A 16,094-nucleotide genomic window follows, 5' to 3' on the forward strand; every position below is an offset into this window, starting at 1 on the left:
TTTAATACTTGCGCCGGGTATTTAATGTTCGGCTCCGCCCGAACTTAGACTTTCTTACTTGTTTATTATCACTAAGTTGTTGAAACCCAAAAGTAGATCATGACAAAATATGTAATATCGAATTAAAGGTAATAGCTTATACTTTCTAAATAATATAAATTTCTTTAGCATTAATTAAGCAACTTTTCAGAAAAGGTTATTTCATGAAAAAATAACATTTGTTCGTCTTTTAGTGGATTTGGTTTAAAGATACAAAAAGCTATAACTTATGTACATCAGCTGAAAGCAAATTAATTTTATTTATGGTGGCATCATTTGTTTTTTAATCGGTTATATAGTTCATAAGATATTAATATTTAAAAAATCTAAAAACTGAACTTTAACCTTCTAGAACGTCTTCATTTTTTACTTGCCCCAAATAATTTTGGCATGGTTGAAATGAGTATAAAAAGTTCTATTTTTCGTTTTTGCATAGCTGAACGGTTGGTATTCTAGATCTGTTCCAGGAAATGACGAATAACTTAAATCAAACATGCATATTTTTATGTATAGTTTAGTATTTCCATTAAAACACCAGGTATATAGCAAATTCGCATAGAATTAGTAATACACATTTTACTTCTAATTGCATACTTTGCGCACTTTCTTAGTACCTTTCTGTCACAAATTACATAACCTTGTATTATTGAATCATGGGTATAACATTTACATGCACTTTTTGTGCACCCATCTCTTTTTCTGTTTATTATTTTCAAATTTTTCTTTTCCTTAATACTCATTTGACTGAGTTTCAGTTTTTTGTTCAAATTGAAAAGTTTTCCTCCTTCGCACACTTCTCTCATGCTTTTTTATCGAAGCTTTTATTCTGTTGACATCTAAATTACCATACATTTTATGTAGTTGCCAATACATTGTTTTCCGGCGTTTCCTCTGTGAACTTTTATAACTACATTCATAAAAATATTACTCATTTTGGTTTATAATTTTTTTCCATCCTGCTATTGCTGAATATCAAAAAGCGATTAATAAATAATAAAAAGTTAGTTACAATTTTAGTGAACGGTTCTTGAAAATAATATTATTTTATGGTTGAAATGACTTGATCGCCGGCAGGAACTTATCAACTTTTTTGCCAAAACCAAAGCAGACGGGAAGGAAAAATAGTTGTTTATTAACGATTTGTCTGAAATATCGTTCTTGAAAGCGCTACTGCTCACTTAATTTGTAAAAATCAAATTTTTTCACTTAATTGTTATGTATATCTTTCTTCATTGCGGTAAATTTCCACATCATTACAGCAGCTGGCTGGCAAACCGAAACCAAAAAAGATACCAGAACATTCAGGGCGCAATCTTCTTTTCTATGATTATTGTACTGCTACTTTGAATTTCTCAATTTTGACAATTCTGATCTAAAAGTAAACGAAACCTCAGTAACTTGAAATGCACTGCAATTCACTTATACCTACTTTCGCAAAAATCACATTTTTTCGTATTTTCTTTGTTAAAAGTTATTTTAAATCATATATTTTTATCGCCTTATTCATAAAAAATTAAAATTTTGAAAAGCTTTTTACATTGCCGTTTGCAAACATTTTTCAATTTATAAACCTTGTTGAAGTGAAACTTCTTTAGCGGCGGTTGGTTGGTTGGGAGTAAATTGGCAAATTCAGCACACGGAAATGGTGCAACGGAAATGATGCAACGGAGGTGATGCAACGGAAATGGTGCAATGGAAATGGTTGGTGCTGAAACAAGTACTTCTTGTGTGTATGCAACGGAAATGATGCACAAAATGATGCAACGGAAATGGTTGGGGCTGAAACAAGGGCTTCTTGTGTGTATGCACATGGTATTACTTTAACAGAAATTTGCTAATAAAAGGTTAAAGAATAACACTTAGAAAAAGACCAATACAAGAATGAAAGTAAAGGTGACTACGTACATAAATGAAGTAAAGGATAAAGGCAAAGGTAAAAATAAAGACAAAAAGAAAGATGCGTAAAATAAAGGCAACAAGTAAGAAAGTCTAAATTGGGGCGGAGCCGAACATTAAATACCCGGCGCAAGTATTAAATATATGTTTTTGCACCTTTCCGAAAGCTACCGCTAGATATATATCTACCGCTAGATGGTAAGACGGGTTATATCAATTTTGAGTAAATTAGCGTCCTTAAATTTCGAAATATTCCAGTTTCAAGCATTTCTGAAATTTACCGTTATATGAAAAGCGGCCGTAATTTTAGTCCGATTTCAATAATTTTCAAGGTTTTGCTTTTATGTGGAAGGACAATAAAAATACCGAGTTTGGTACAAATTGGTATAACGGTTACCGATATACATATATGTGATCATAAGTGGGCGGTACCACGCCCATTTTCCAAAATTTTACCATAAACGTACTTCTTAGTAAAGAATTGCTGCAAGCATCAATTTTGAATAAATTAGCTTTAATATTTACTGATTTATCGCAGATTTTGTATTTCTCTAAATTACCGTTATATGGGATGTGGGCGTAGTTATTGTCCGATTTTTTAAATTTCGGGCATTTAGTATGCTATACCAAGGCCAACAACTGTGCCAAGTTTGGAAGAAATTGGTGCAGCGGTTACCAAGATATGCACATGTAACCATAAGTGGGCGTGGCTACGCCCATTTTCTAAAAATTTATAATATTCTTATTTTTTGTCTGAAATTTATTGTAAAATATCAATTTTGAGTGAATTATCTTCAGTAGTTACTAAAATATCGCCGTTTTCGTATTTCTGAAAATTACCATTATAAGGGATGTGGGCGTGGTTATTGTCCGATTTTTAAAATTTTCGGCCATTTAGTATGCTGTATAAAGGTCAATAACTGTGCCAAGTTTGGAAGAAATTGGTTCAGCGGTTACCAAGTTATACACATGTTACCATAAGTGGGCGTGGCTACGCCCATTTTCCAAAAATTTATAAAATTCTTACTTTTCGTCTGAAAATTATTGTAAATATCAATTTTGAGTGAATTATCTTCAGTAGCTACTAAAATATCGCAGTTTTCGTATTTCTGGAAATTACCGTTATATGGGAAGTGGGCGTGGTTACTGTTCGATTTCGCCCATTTTCAGTACCAACCTACCTTGGACTAACGGAAACCTACATACCCAATTTCGTTGAGATATCTCAATTTTTGCTCGAGTTATCGTGTACACGGACAGACGGACAGACGGACGGACACAGACATGGCTTAATCGACTATATCTATCTCGATTCGTTTTGGCCGTTACAAACAACCATTATGTGAACAAAATTAATATACCCTTGTGCACAAGTGCGCTCGGGTATAAAAATGAAGACCAAGGTCAATTTAAACACTTTACCTATATATATAAGGGCAAATGTGCAGGGGAATATGTAGCTGAAAAAAATTATGAACATAAAAGTAAAGACAAAGAGGAGGATGAGGATACCGATAAAAGCAAAGATGAAGATAGGGGAAGAAAGATTAAAATAGAGGTAATTAAAGAGGAAAGGATATAGAGAGAGACACAGAGACTCAGTCTGGGAACTATTTTGGGGATTTTAGAGATTTTTGGGATTCTCGAGACTTATCGATAAAATAATCGATATTTTTATCGGTTTTGTTATCGGTATTTATCGATTTAGTTATCGATATTTACCGATTTTGTTATCGATATTCATCGATTTTGTTATCGATATTTATCGATTTTGTTATCGATATTTATCGGTTTTGTTGTCGATATTTTTATCGATTTAGCTACCAATGGTATTATCGATGTTGCTACTGAAATTTTTATCGAATTTGTCATCGATTTTGTTATCGATATTTTGATGGACGTTATAATCGATTTTGTTATCGATAGAGTATAAAGATAAAAATGAAGATAGTGGAAAAACAGAATAAAACGAACAGTGGTAGAGGTAGGGATCTACATTGATAGAAAAAAAGCGAAAAAATATAACCTTAAGCAAAAGCAGATGTGTGTATGTATAGATAGATAAGTAACGTAAGTTTCACTTCTACAGTGTGGCCCAGGCGCACTTACTTTTTTTTAAAAGCTACTTTGTTTTTATGAATTTAGCACAATAAAACACGTTCCATATCGAAAATTTTATTATTAAGAAAAGTGGCTGTTCTCAAATTTTCTTTCAACATCCAATTTGACTTTGTTTGCTTTTTGTACAGATATGTCATCGCCGCGCAATCTTGTATTCTATCTTTCTTGTCAAATATGCATTTAGATCTAACTGTCATACTACTATTAATGGTAACCATGAATATTCATTAAAATCGTTTCAATTCGTAATAAAAGTAGTTTACATACTTCTAGTCTAAATATATTTTTTTATGTAAACTAGCTCTTTTAATTCTAAAATAAATCAACAACCTCAAGATTTATAAAAAATTTGTCTTCAAAAAATACGTTCCTAAGCATCCCTATTGTTATCCTAATTCAAATGCAAATTAAAATAGAAATTTTTATACAAAAGATTTTCAACGATATACATCATACAAATTTATCATCTTACTTCAAACGACAGCGAGCATGTTGGCGTATATCGCACACCGTCTTCAAAAGAGTCACAACTCAAAATTTGTCATTTTTGAAATTATGCGCCAAAAATGTACACAGAGCTTTTATTTATCTTTCAGCAAAAGCTGGAGCAAATTTTTGATATAATTTTTTACAAAAACCTAAGGTAAAGTCGCCCTTGCCCATATGATTAGCATGTGGTACGAAATAGTTGTTTGCATTTTCTGACGAACGTATTATTTTGAGTTGTGAAGACGGTGTGCGATATGTGTCCGCAGATGTTCGTCGTTTGTAGCCAGTTTAAAACAGTACAAATTCCCAATGTTTAGGCATCCATGCTAAACCAAACACTTAAAAGGGTAATTCATCCTAACGTATAATTGTATACATGTGCAGCGGACGCTACATACATAAAGAGCCTGATTAATGCTAAGCCGTTAGCATGTACGTATATGCGTTTACCGCTTAAATATAAAACTTCGTTAAGTTTCCCCTCCAAACAGTTTGTGGCTTGGAGGTCAAACTTATCTTCGCAAGAATTAGCTCGAAGGACCACGCAAACACTTGGGGCAACGTAGCCCGCAGTTGCACCAAAGGTTTTATGTTCGAACGAAAATGAGCAGAACAAAACACCACGGATTAATTAAATATACTACAATTGCTTTATTGTTCAATTCGGTGAAATATGTAGAGTTAGTGGCTTACAATATTACCTTGGTTAAAAATACGCAGGGGAGGTGGCTGGCAGACGTCCTTTGATCCTCGAGTTCTCGCAAGAAGTGACCGAGCTAATTCTTGCGAAGTTAAGTTTGACCCCCAAGCCACAAACTGTTTGGAGGGGAAACTTAACGAAGTTTTATATTTAAGCGGTAAACGCATATACGTACATGCTAATGGCTTAGCATTAATCAGGCTCTTTATGTATGTGTGCATCCGTTGCACATTTATACAATTCTACGTTAGGATGATTCACCCTTTTAAGTGTTTGATTTAGCATGGAGGCCTAAACATGCCGGCCCCCCTTGCTATACGCAACAATAGTAAGTCAGCCACCACTCCTACATATAAGCAAAGAAAGAAATTGTAGCATAAATATTGATTTTCGTTGAGCTGGATACGTAGGTCCCACCATTAATGGTCATCTCGGACTTCTCAGGCTGTGGGAGATAAGAAATTAAATAAGCATGGCATGGCTTGACATTTCAGTGCACAAATGTAATAATATTTATTCAAAATGCAAGAGATGTACATTTATTCAAAATTCAAGAGATGTATATTTATTCAAAATTCAAGAAATGTATCTTGCAGTTTGCAGTTCCTACTCGCAGAGGAATTTTTTAGAAGTGTTAAAAAGGTAAGTATATTCTACATCAGTTACTCAGGATCGGCAAACCCCTGACAGTAGGCATCCGAAGCTGCTATTCTGTGCCACGAGAGGGCCGAAGGCGCTAGGAAGGGTGCCCGGCAGAATGATCTCCGGGTAAACATCTGCTCCCAGCACCAAGCCAATCGGAGTTGAGGCAAAAAAACTAGGATCTGCCAATCGAATGTTGGTATAGGCCGTGGCTATCGAGCGGTCGACGCTGGCGGTGGGGCTTATCCGCGCATAATTCGCCACTACTGTTGCGTGTACTGATACCCTCGTAGTTCGCCCATATTTCCCTCGCAGCCGAATCATGCAGCTTCGGTGGTTCCCGCGGCCAATCTCCTCCAGTCCTAACTCCCGAACTAAATCGGCCGATATCACGGACGCTGGCGCGCATACGTCGATGGATGCTCGAATTAAATGTAGGCGTCCTCTCGATTCCAACTTAACGACCGCTGTTGGGGAAATCGCCGTACATGGTCGCAATGTCTGAGCGGCGAGCGTTACAGGACCGGATCTAAATGCGGCAAGTAGCTGGCGAGGCCAGTCTACCCCTTTGCTCATTGTGTCTTGAAGTCGCGTTGCTTGTGTCCCGCGGGCGTAAAGTCTCAGTTTTTACTCCACGGCGCTGCCGTTATTATTCTTGACGGGAAGCCCTTTTCCGTATGAACCGCGGCCGGAGAGACCGAGTCTCCGCTCCGCATCGCTGCCGTGCCCATTGACGTCGTCGTCCTTGCTTGGGAGCCCTTTTGCGTATGGACCGCAGGCGGAAAGACCGAATCTCCGCTCCGCAGCACTGCCGCGCCCGTTGACGTCGTCGGAGAGACCGTGCTTACGATCCACGCTGTCGCCTGTTAGGTCCTAACGGGGGTCGGAAAGTCCGGGTTTCCGATCCCCTCGTCGATATTGGGACATTCACTTCCGCTACGGGCTCAATTATTTCGCCCTCTTCTATTTCTGGGCGGAGGATTCGGGAATCCGTCCCGGAGTCGACAAGCAATTGCCGCAGAACCGCCCTAACAGAGCCTCTCGCAAGCGCTCTTCCGGGGTCTTCGCCCGATATACTGGGCATAGTCGGATTGGGTGCTTACCCTCGCAGAGTCGGCATGCGATCGGATAACGATGAGCGCGGCGTTCCGATTTCTTCCTCAACGTAGAGAAACGAGCCATTGTTACCTGAAATATGTTATCTCGTCTTGGTTTCGGAGGTAATTTGCTCGTTATTATAATGGATTTCTACTATGGTTGATATTTGAGAACTGCTATTTATTATTACCAGGGAACGGATTTTATGGAAATTGCCTTTTTTCTGCTAAAGAAATAGAGCATATTCGATTAAGAATGTCCACGATTTAGCTTTCCCTGATTCCATATATACACATTTGATGTTGCCTTTTTTAAGATATTTGCCTTTTTTTGCCTTTTTTAAGATATTTGCCTTTTTTTGCCTTTTCTACCTTTAAAAAAGTGATTATAGCATTTAAAATTTTTTTTTTAAGAATACAAAATATACACATGCCCATGCGGCTTGTAGAAGCGCAGGGACCTCTTGCCAAATTGGTGTTGGAAAAATTCAAAGCCGTTTTCTCAGCAAACGTAGGCTCTGAGACAATAAGGGGTGTGGATAAAATTGTCAAGGGCGGAGAAAACGCCCTTATTCCTGATAATATGAACATTTCAAACGTTCCATATTTAAATTGGGCTCCTCTTGTATCAACTTGCGTCGAGCGCACATTTAGTACATTCAAGGATTTTCTTCGCGAAAATCGTATGAAAATGCTGCCAGAAATCTTCAAAATATATTTTTTGATTGTTGTTTGTATTTTCGGTCTTTTTTTAGTGCCTTATTTTGATTTTTTTGCAATACCTAGTGTACAAGACTATTAAACTTTTGATCAACTTCACTTCTTACCTCGGGTGGGGGATAGTGAAGATCACAAAAATACGTAATGTACACCGTGAGATTGCTGTATTTAATCTGACCTCTTTATTGAATATTTCTTTCTTATATACATTTTCTAATACTAATTCCTTAACTACGCCCTGCAGGGAAACCGCGGACTAGTGAATCAAATTTCTAGTTCCGTACTAGGTCTTTATCGCCAAAAAGGAACTAGTCCGATAGGAACTAGATCCCCACCAGTCCAAAATCGGCGAAAAGTGTTACTTTTAAGAAACTAATTTTTTTCAGTTTTTTTCACTAGATATCTATATCTACAGTGACGAATTTAGAAATGGTTCGGAACTATAGAAAAAGGGATGCAGACAGAACTAGATCCTATTTGTCGAATTTAGAACTATTTCGGAACTATCGAATAAGGGATGCAGCGGGGGGCTTGTTTACTTTACATAGATATGTGTTCGGCGGCTTTTTCGTTCAAATACGCTTCTATTCTGTGCTTCGCAGATGCTATTTCATAGTTTGGTAATACAAAACAAAGCTTTGTGTTAACATATTAACATCTTGGGGCCATCTGGAATCTAACCAATAACAGCGAGCACCTCAGCAAAGTCAGCTACAGCAAGGTATGTAAACGTACATTTCTTACAATCATTCAAACAAATTTAATTTCAAATTGAAAAAACGTTTCTTTGAAAATAATGTAAAATCGCACACGGAAGAACCGAAAAGATTGAAAAATCATGATACTTTTTTCTTTCGTCTGTCGATTTTAGAACTGGTTCGGAACTATAGAATTTAGGACTAGTTCGGAACTATCGAAAAAGGGATGCAGCGGGGGGCAATTGACACTTCCTAGGACATCGCCATGTTAAATTCGCCAGTTGCTTGCATACAAAAGAGATTTATCGCGAACCAGTACTGGGTCTAAATGTACTAGAAGCGCCCCAGTTCAGAACTAGAGATTTTCCCCACAGGGCGTATATGTGTGTGTGTGTGTGTGTGTACATGCATAAATGTGTATTCTTATCTTCATTGTATACATCCGATACCAATGCATTTTAAGTGCACTAAAATTTATGTGTCTTATGCAGAATCAGTAAATCCTAGTAAGAGATAAAAGACCAACGTATTGATCTTTTATATTTGTTTAGGTTCACTGTTGACTTAAGTGCATCTAACGCACGTATTAAAACAATTGATGATCGGCTGTCAGTTGCTGTTTGTGTGCATTGGTATATTGGTGTATGCGTGTTTCTTTCATACTTATATTATCTTTATGTTTTCTGTATACACTGTAATTTATGTATTTTGTTCAGATAAGCAATTTTCACATATTTTATGAGCAAGGGTCACATTACAATTCTATTGCTTATCATTGCATTTGACATTTAGTGGACTGTATATTTTTCCTGTTTATTTCAGCGGTTTACGTATGTTTGCATATGTATGTATGAATGTGTTATATTTCTAAAATCCTATCTCTATTGCGGCAGAGTTTCATGTTCATATTTTTATGAACATTCTGCCAAGGGCCAAAAATGTGTTGTTTTAACATATTAGCCAAATGTGATTGTTGACATTTTACTTAATTATGATTATGTCTAACTGGTAGTTCAAATGGAACAGCCACAACAGTTCTTTTTTACATTTTGATCTTATATATAAAATAACGATGATTAACCCTATTATGAAAACTAAAGTTAGCGAAGCATGACCACTAACGTGATGAAAATTGATACCCTTCAATTTGATATTTTCTTTTTTGACAAATTCTATTTGCTGTTTGAGTGCTAGGATATCTTTGGTGTTGTTTATTAAGGTCGAATCAAAAGGATTAATTCGCAGTTCTGAAATATCTTCGATGTCTTTTACCCAAGAAGAAGATAGCAATTCTTTATTGATCTCGGATTGTACGTGATGAGATGCTGTTAAAGTTACTCCTTCATGTCGAGCTGTACATCCTTCTCTTATTGTGATAATGCCTTGATTAGGGATTTCCATTCGCATTTGTTGGTTGTTATCACATTCTAGATGTATTGTTGATTTGCTTGTAAAGCTAACCAATTTGAGAAGATAATTTAATCCAAACATTTTCATTTGTAGCGGGCTCGAATCCACATACTTCATTCTCCAACTGTTTCAATGCTGCTACTTCGCATGAATTGTCCGTAGCTGACTTTCAAGCCCAGTTCCCTGGACATTGATAATGATCTTCCAAGTTTGTTAAACACTTATCTAGATCGACTTGGTTTATCAATACATATTGATTTAAATCAAACTTGTATACTAAATATTCTGCTTTTATATCAGGGATAATTATGTTCCCTTTGTATTTTATTGGCAGTGGATTTAATTTGTATGCATCTGACGGTTCATATGATATTAAGGGAATTTCTATGTTTATGACTAGTCGTGAATCGACAATTAACCCTTTAGCAGTCATCGACTTATAGATTTCTTTTAATTCATTACCGAACTGTTTTCCAGGTAGTACTAATTTGTGTGGCAGCTTGTTTCTGATAAGTGCAATTTCTTTATTAAGTTGTGAAGGTTTTATTAGTTTTGGATTTATGCGACCATGATTTATGTCAATTAGTAAATTGATTATCGAAGTTTGGATATCTTCACATTCGTCCATAACTATTCCTATTTGAATGGTTAATATCTGAAACATCAAGGTCATTCGCTCGGCATTTTGATCTTTAACTAGTTCATGATAAAATTTATTTAGCTGTTCATTAATTTTTTGAAAATTTTTGTTAACTTCATCGGTTGTCTTTTTTAATATACTTATTGTAGAATCAACTATTGATGTCTGTCTCTTAAACAACTTTGCGATATTCTTTTGGTTTTCGAAAATATTTTTAATATTTGATTCCATATTCTCTCGGTCGTCAGCATCCATAATTCCAAATAATATATGGTAAATTGAGCCAACAAATTCGAATGGTGCTCGTCTTTTTCTATTTTCTTGCTTCATGAACAGTTCGTTATTTGACTTAAGGCTATTATATTTATGCTTTAAAGTTGCGGTAATCATTACACAGGCCTCTTCATAATATGTCAATATTTTGCATTGATGTTCAAGTCTGTTAATAAATTCTTTTACTCCATCCATCCGATCATAATAGGAACCTAACTCGTAATAAACGATTAAATCCCATTTTGAATTTATTATGTCTATTTTGCCGATCGGATCCAAATATATTGCGGTATTATTTCTTAGCTCAGCCACTGAAGCTCCTGTTTTAGCCGTATCATTTATGTATAATGCCTTAACTTGCATTGCTAGCATGAGCAACGTAAAGAACCACATCATCAATGTCTTCGTTCTTTTCTGCCCCCCTGGGCCCGCTGAATTTTTTGCTATTCTTGATGTCAACAGGCTTGCAGCTTGATTTGGCTCTTCCGTTTTGCTGCTGTTTGTTGTCTCTAGTGGGCACAGTTTGTGAACGGGCCGTTTAACTATCCCATTTTGCAATTTCAGAGTTACAACTCTGGTTTTTCCATCGCTTCCAGGATGATCTTTTATAACTTTGCCTAATGGCCACTTTGCTGGATGACTTTCTTCATTTTTAGTTATTACTATTTGACCTACTGCTAGAATGTCCTGTTTGGTTTTCCATTTCATTTGTTGTTGCAACATTGTGACATATTCGCTTTCCCACCGTTTCCAAAAGTTTCTTTTCATTTTTTGTATTAGTTTCCACCTATCTAACGAACCCCTCGTTGTGTCATCAATTGCTTCAGGACAGTCTATTAATGGGCATCCTATTAAAAAATGCCCAGGTGTTAAAACCACTATATCGCTTTCACTATCGATCGCACATAAGGGTCGTGAATTTAGCACTGCTTCAATCTGTGATAGCAAAGTAATCATCTCTTCAAATGTCAATTTACTTTCGCCTATCACTCTTTTTAAATGATATTTCACTGATTTGACTCCAGCCTCCCAAATTCCTCCGAAGTGAGGAGCTGCCGGCGGCCCAAAATGCCATTGAATTTTGTCTGCTTCTAATATGGGAGCTACTGTTGAGTTTTTCTTGATTGCCTTTTTGAAATCTAAGTCTAACTTTCTACACTGACTCTTACCCCTTCTAGCAAAAAATCTTTTTAAAGCAGCTAGAAACGCTCCAGTTGTTAAATCACTTACTGCCTCTAAATGAATAGCCTTTGTTGCCATACATACAAATACAGCTATGTATCCTTTAAATGTTTTTATTCCTCTTCCTTTGGAGCATTTCATGTGAATTGGACCTGCATAGTCTACACCAACGTGTGAGAATGGAATTGACAACGACACTCGAAATTCTGGAAGATTTCCCATTATTTGTTTAGCTGCTTCCTTTCGGTAACGTATGCAGCGACTACAAGTTCGAATGTTTTTTTTTATGGAATTCTTTAATCCAATTATCCAATAATTCCTTCTAATCGTTGCTTCCATTAACTTATTTCCTCCATGTAAGGTTGTTTTATGAACATGTTCAATAATCAATTTTGACAAATGTGATTTATTTCATATTATTGGGTGCTTCTGATCGAACTGAAGCTTTGCATTCCCTAACCTACCTCCTACGCGAAGGATTCCATTGTTATCTAAAATTGGATCTAAGCTTGCAATTTTACTTGTACTGCTAATTTCTTTTTTGATTTCTAAGCTCTTTTTTTCCTCTCTAAATTGTAATCTTTGCTGATATCTTATTATTCTCTGCTCAGCTTCTTTTAGTTCTGATTTTACTAAGTACGCAGGATATTTTTGTCCTCGTATTCTTTTTACAAATCGCAATATATAAGCTACAACCCTTATTAATTTGGTTAAACTAGAATATTTTAATATTACCTCATCTAAGAAATGTGATTCTTTTGATGTTGTGACATACACTGCATCGATTTTAACGCTATTCTGTGTTGGCCATTGATGTTCTTCTCCTTGTAACCATTTGGGACCTCTCCAACATAGCTCGTGCTCCACTAGTTTGTTCGCAAATACTCCTCTGGATGCTACATCAGCTGGATTGTCCTTTGTTCCAACGTGTTGCCATATTGCAGTGGAAGCATATAATTTGATTTCTTCTACTCTCGTTTTAATGAACTTATCTTTACTTCGGGAATTCTTTATCCATGCTAACGTTATAGATGAGTCGCTCCAAGCAAATATTTTAACTTCTCTATTGATAACTGTCTTTATCCTTTGCAGCAATTTAGAAAGTAGGTGAGCCGCGCATAGCTCCAGTTTTGGCAATGTCTTCTTATTTTTAATCGGGTTCACTTTGGTTTTACCAGCAATTATCGTTATAACTGATCCAACTTTAGCATATACAACTGCCGCGTACGCTTTTTCTGACGCATCTGCGAATCCATGTAGTTCAATTTTAAAGCCGTTTTTTGTTTCAAACCATCTGGGAATTTTTATTCTTTTTGTCGCTGGTACGTGCTGCATAAACTCCTGCCATTCTTTTGCCAAATTTTCGTCGAGTAACTCATCCCAGTTGAGTTTCATCAACCAAAGTTTTTGTATAAACAACTTTGCTAAAACAGTCATTGGTGAAAGCCACCCCATCGGATTGAAAATTCTCGCCAAATCAGATAAAGCTTGCCTTTTTGTTACTAGCTTTTCCGTTGAAAGATTCATATTAAATCCAAACATGTCTTTGGCCGGGTCCCATTGTATACCCAATGTCTTAACTGTTTCGTCTTCTGCTATTTTTATTACCTCATTTTCGCTATTTGTTGGAATTGTTGCTATAATCTCACTGTTATTAGACATCCACTTTCTTAAGTGAAATCCATATTTTTGTAGTTGTTTCGAAATTTCGAACTGAATGACCTTACATTCATTTATTGAATCTGCTCCTGTCATTAAATCGTCCATGTAGAAGTCGTTTTTAATGATGTTTGAAAGCAAATAATTGTAAGGCTCGCAGGATTTGGCAATTTCTTGTAAAGTTCTCGTTGCAAGAAAAGGAGCGGATGCTGTTCCATACGTAACTGTTTGCAGTTTGTATTCTCCTTTCGGCCCTTCTTTCGCTTCTCTCCACAATATACGTTGATAATCTTGATCACTTTCTGCTACTTTAATTTGTCGATACATCTTTTCAATATCACCTGTTAACACATAATGCCAAAGTCTCCATTTGAAAATTATGTCAAATATATCTTTTTGAAGTCTCGGGCCTATTAAAAGGATGTCATTTAAACTACTTCCATTTGTAGTTTTTGCAGATGCATCGAAAACTACTCGTAGTTTAGTTGTGAGACTGCCTTCTCGAATTACGGCTTGATGTGGCAAATAGTATTTTCCGCAATTATTTCCTCTTGCTTTTTTCATGTGGCCCATTTCTAAATAGTCTCTCATAAACTGCACATCTTGTTTTCTTAGGTTGTCATCTGAAGCCAACTTTTTCTCAAGATTAAGAAACCTCGCCATTGCTTGTTTGCGAGAGTCGCCTTACTCTTTTTCTTTCTTAAAAGGTAGATTGACGTCAAATCTATTATTTTCATCTCTTGTTGTCGTTTTATCAAATATCTTCATACATTCATCATCATCTTCTATATATGTTGGTGCTGTGGTGTCTTCTATTTCCCAAAACTTCTCCAACGTTGTGGCCACCGCCGCTAGAATTCTACCATTTTTTCTCGGTTGTTGTAAAACTCCCGACAATATCCATCCTAATTTCATAGCTTGGCCTAGTATTCGATCTTTCTTAAATATGCCTTCTTCTAATATGTCAGCATATACATCACCTCCAATAACGACGTCGATTCGATCTGACCTATTGAAGTTGGGATCAGCTAAGGTATAGTTTCTCCATTGTTCTATATCCCATTTAAATGTTTTATCAGGTTGTGCACTCGCCAATTTCGGCAAAATCAGTGCTTCGACATTGTACACTTCGTTGCTTAGGAATCTCGGCCTGATTTCAATGTTGACTTTAAATTTGGAGACTCCCACTGTAGTATTTCCTAGCCCTTGTAGCTCAGTTACTTCTCTTCTCTTTGGTAAGTGTAGTGTTTGAGCGGCTTCTTCAGAAATGGTAGTCTTCTGTGATCCTTGATCGATTAGTGCTCGCAATGTCACGTACTCTCCATTTGCCGCCTTCACTCTTATCTGGGCTGTTGCTAGAAGTATTGCTGTTTCGGAGTTTTTAGTCATCATAGTGGATGATTTTTTTATAGCATTTTCTTCACCTGCTCCTTTTTCCTTCTGGAATTCATTGTAATGCAGTAAATTATGATGATTTCTTCCACACTTACTGCATTTTTTCTTATTCTTGCAATTGCCTTCATATACGTGGTCGAGGCAAATATTGCATAGCTTATTGTTTACTATGAAACCTCTACGATTCATCGTAGTCAATGCCTGGAACCTTCTGCATTCAAAAATTTGATGCCCAGGAATCTTGCAATATATACAGGTCTTTTGTACAGCTGTATAGAATGTGGGTGCTCGTTGTGGCTGCTTTTGATTGCTCCATTTAGTTGTTTTCCTGTCTCGTAAAGCTTCTAGAGCTTGATATTGCTGCTCCAGGAAACGGAAAACATCATCTAGGCTTTGGATATCCCTAGTTTTCTGACATTCTGCTCATATAACCGGAGACTTTCTTCGTCTAGTTTCCGAACAACTATCCGAGCTATAATTGCTTGCTCGTCATTTAAATTCAATTTAAGCCCTTTAAGAGCATAAATGCATTCCTTGGTGGTATGCAAAAGCTGCTTCATGCTTGCCGCACTTTCCCTATTTGCTGTTGGTTGATCAAGAAGTCTGTCCACTTGTGTTGTGAATTGCAGCTTTTTGTTTTCATATCTTTCCTGGAGGATTTGCCAAGCGGCTTCATAGTTGTATTCGGTTACCGGTAAATGCTGAATTAATCTTCCAGCTTCTCCTCCTAATGACGACTTCAGCCGGAACATCTTTTCTACTTCAGTAAAGTGCTTCGAATTATGCACCAAACCTTGGAAAAGATCGCTAAATGATGACCATTGATTCATCTCGCCATAAAATATCGGAATCTTAATCTCCTGTAGTTTCATAGTAGATGGCACAGCTTGTGTTGGCGTGCACCTTTTCAATTTATCTGTTAACTTCTCAATGTTAACGCTATATTTTTCTCGGAAGTCCTCCATTTGTTCTTCTATTGAGTCTTTAGTAATGGCTTTTAAATGGACACTGCGAGTTTCAGAAAAAGCTTCATATTCAAACTGTATTTGAAGCTTAGTTTTGAATTCTCTTATTTCTCCGACAGAATCCAATTCATTTTGTTGAATTTCTTCTATGGTCATTCTGAGCTTTTT

At 36.4% G+C, this 16,094-nt stretch overlaps 2 protein-coding genes across 2 annotated transcripts; both read right to left on the reverse strand.

Moving 5' to 3' along the window:
* Nucleotides 1–13,094: 13,094 nt before the first annotated feature.
* On the reverse strand, nt 13,095–14,139 carry LOC118736312. The gene is made up of 3 exons (XM_036466408.1): nt 14,004–14,139; nt 13,234–13,907; nt 13,095–13,151 (listed from the first exon to the last, which is right to left on the reverse strand). Exons 1-3 carry the CDS (start codon nt 14,137–14,139, stop codon nt 13,095–13,097), a joined length of 867 nt encoding a protein of 288 aa, XP_036322301.1.
* A 1,208-nt stretch (nt 14,140–15,347) lies between these two features.
* On the reverse strand, nt 15,348–16,082 carry LOC118736313. The gene has a single exon (XM_036466409.1). The coding sequence runs from the start codon at nt 16,080–16,082 to the stop codon at nt 15,348–15,350; it is 735 nt and encodes a 244-aa protein (XP_036322302.1).
* Between the last annotated feature and the right edge of the window lie 12 nt (nt 16,083–16,094).

The sequence above is a fragment of the Rhagoletis pomonella genome, unplaced genomic scaffold (genome assembly GCF_013731165.1).
Source record: "Rhagoletis pomonella isolate Grant_MI unplaced genomic scaffold, Rhpom_1.0 Rhpom_scaffold_00003, whole genome shotgun sequence".
Classification (NCBI taxonomy): domain Eukaryota; kingdom Metazoa; phylum Arthropoda; class Insecta; order Diptera; family Tephritidae; genus Rhagoletis; species Rhagoletis pomonella.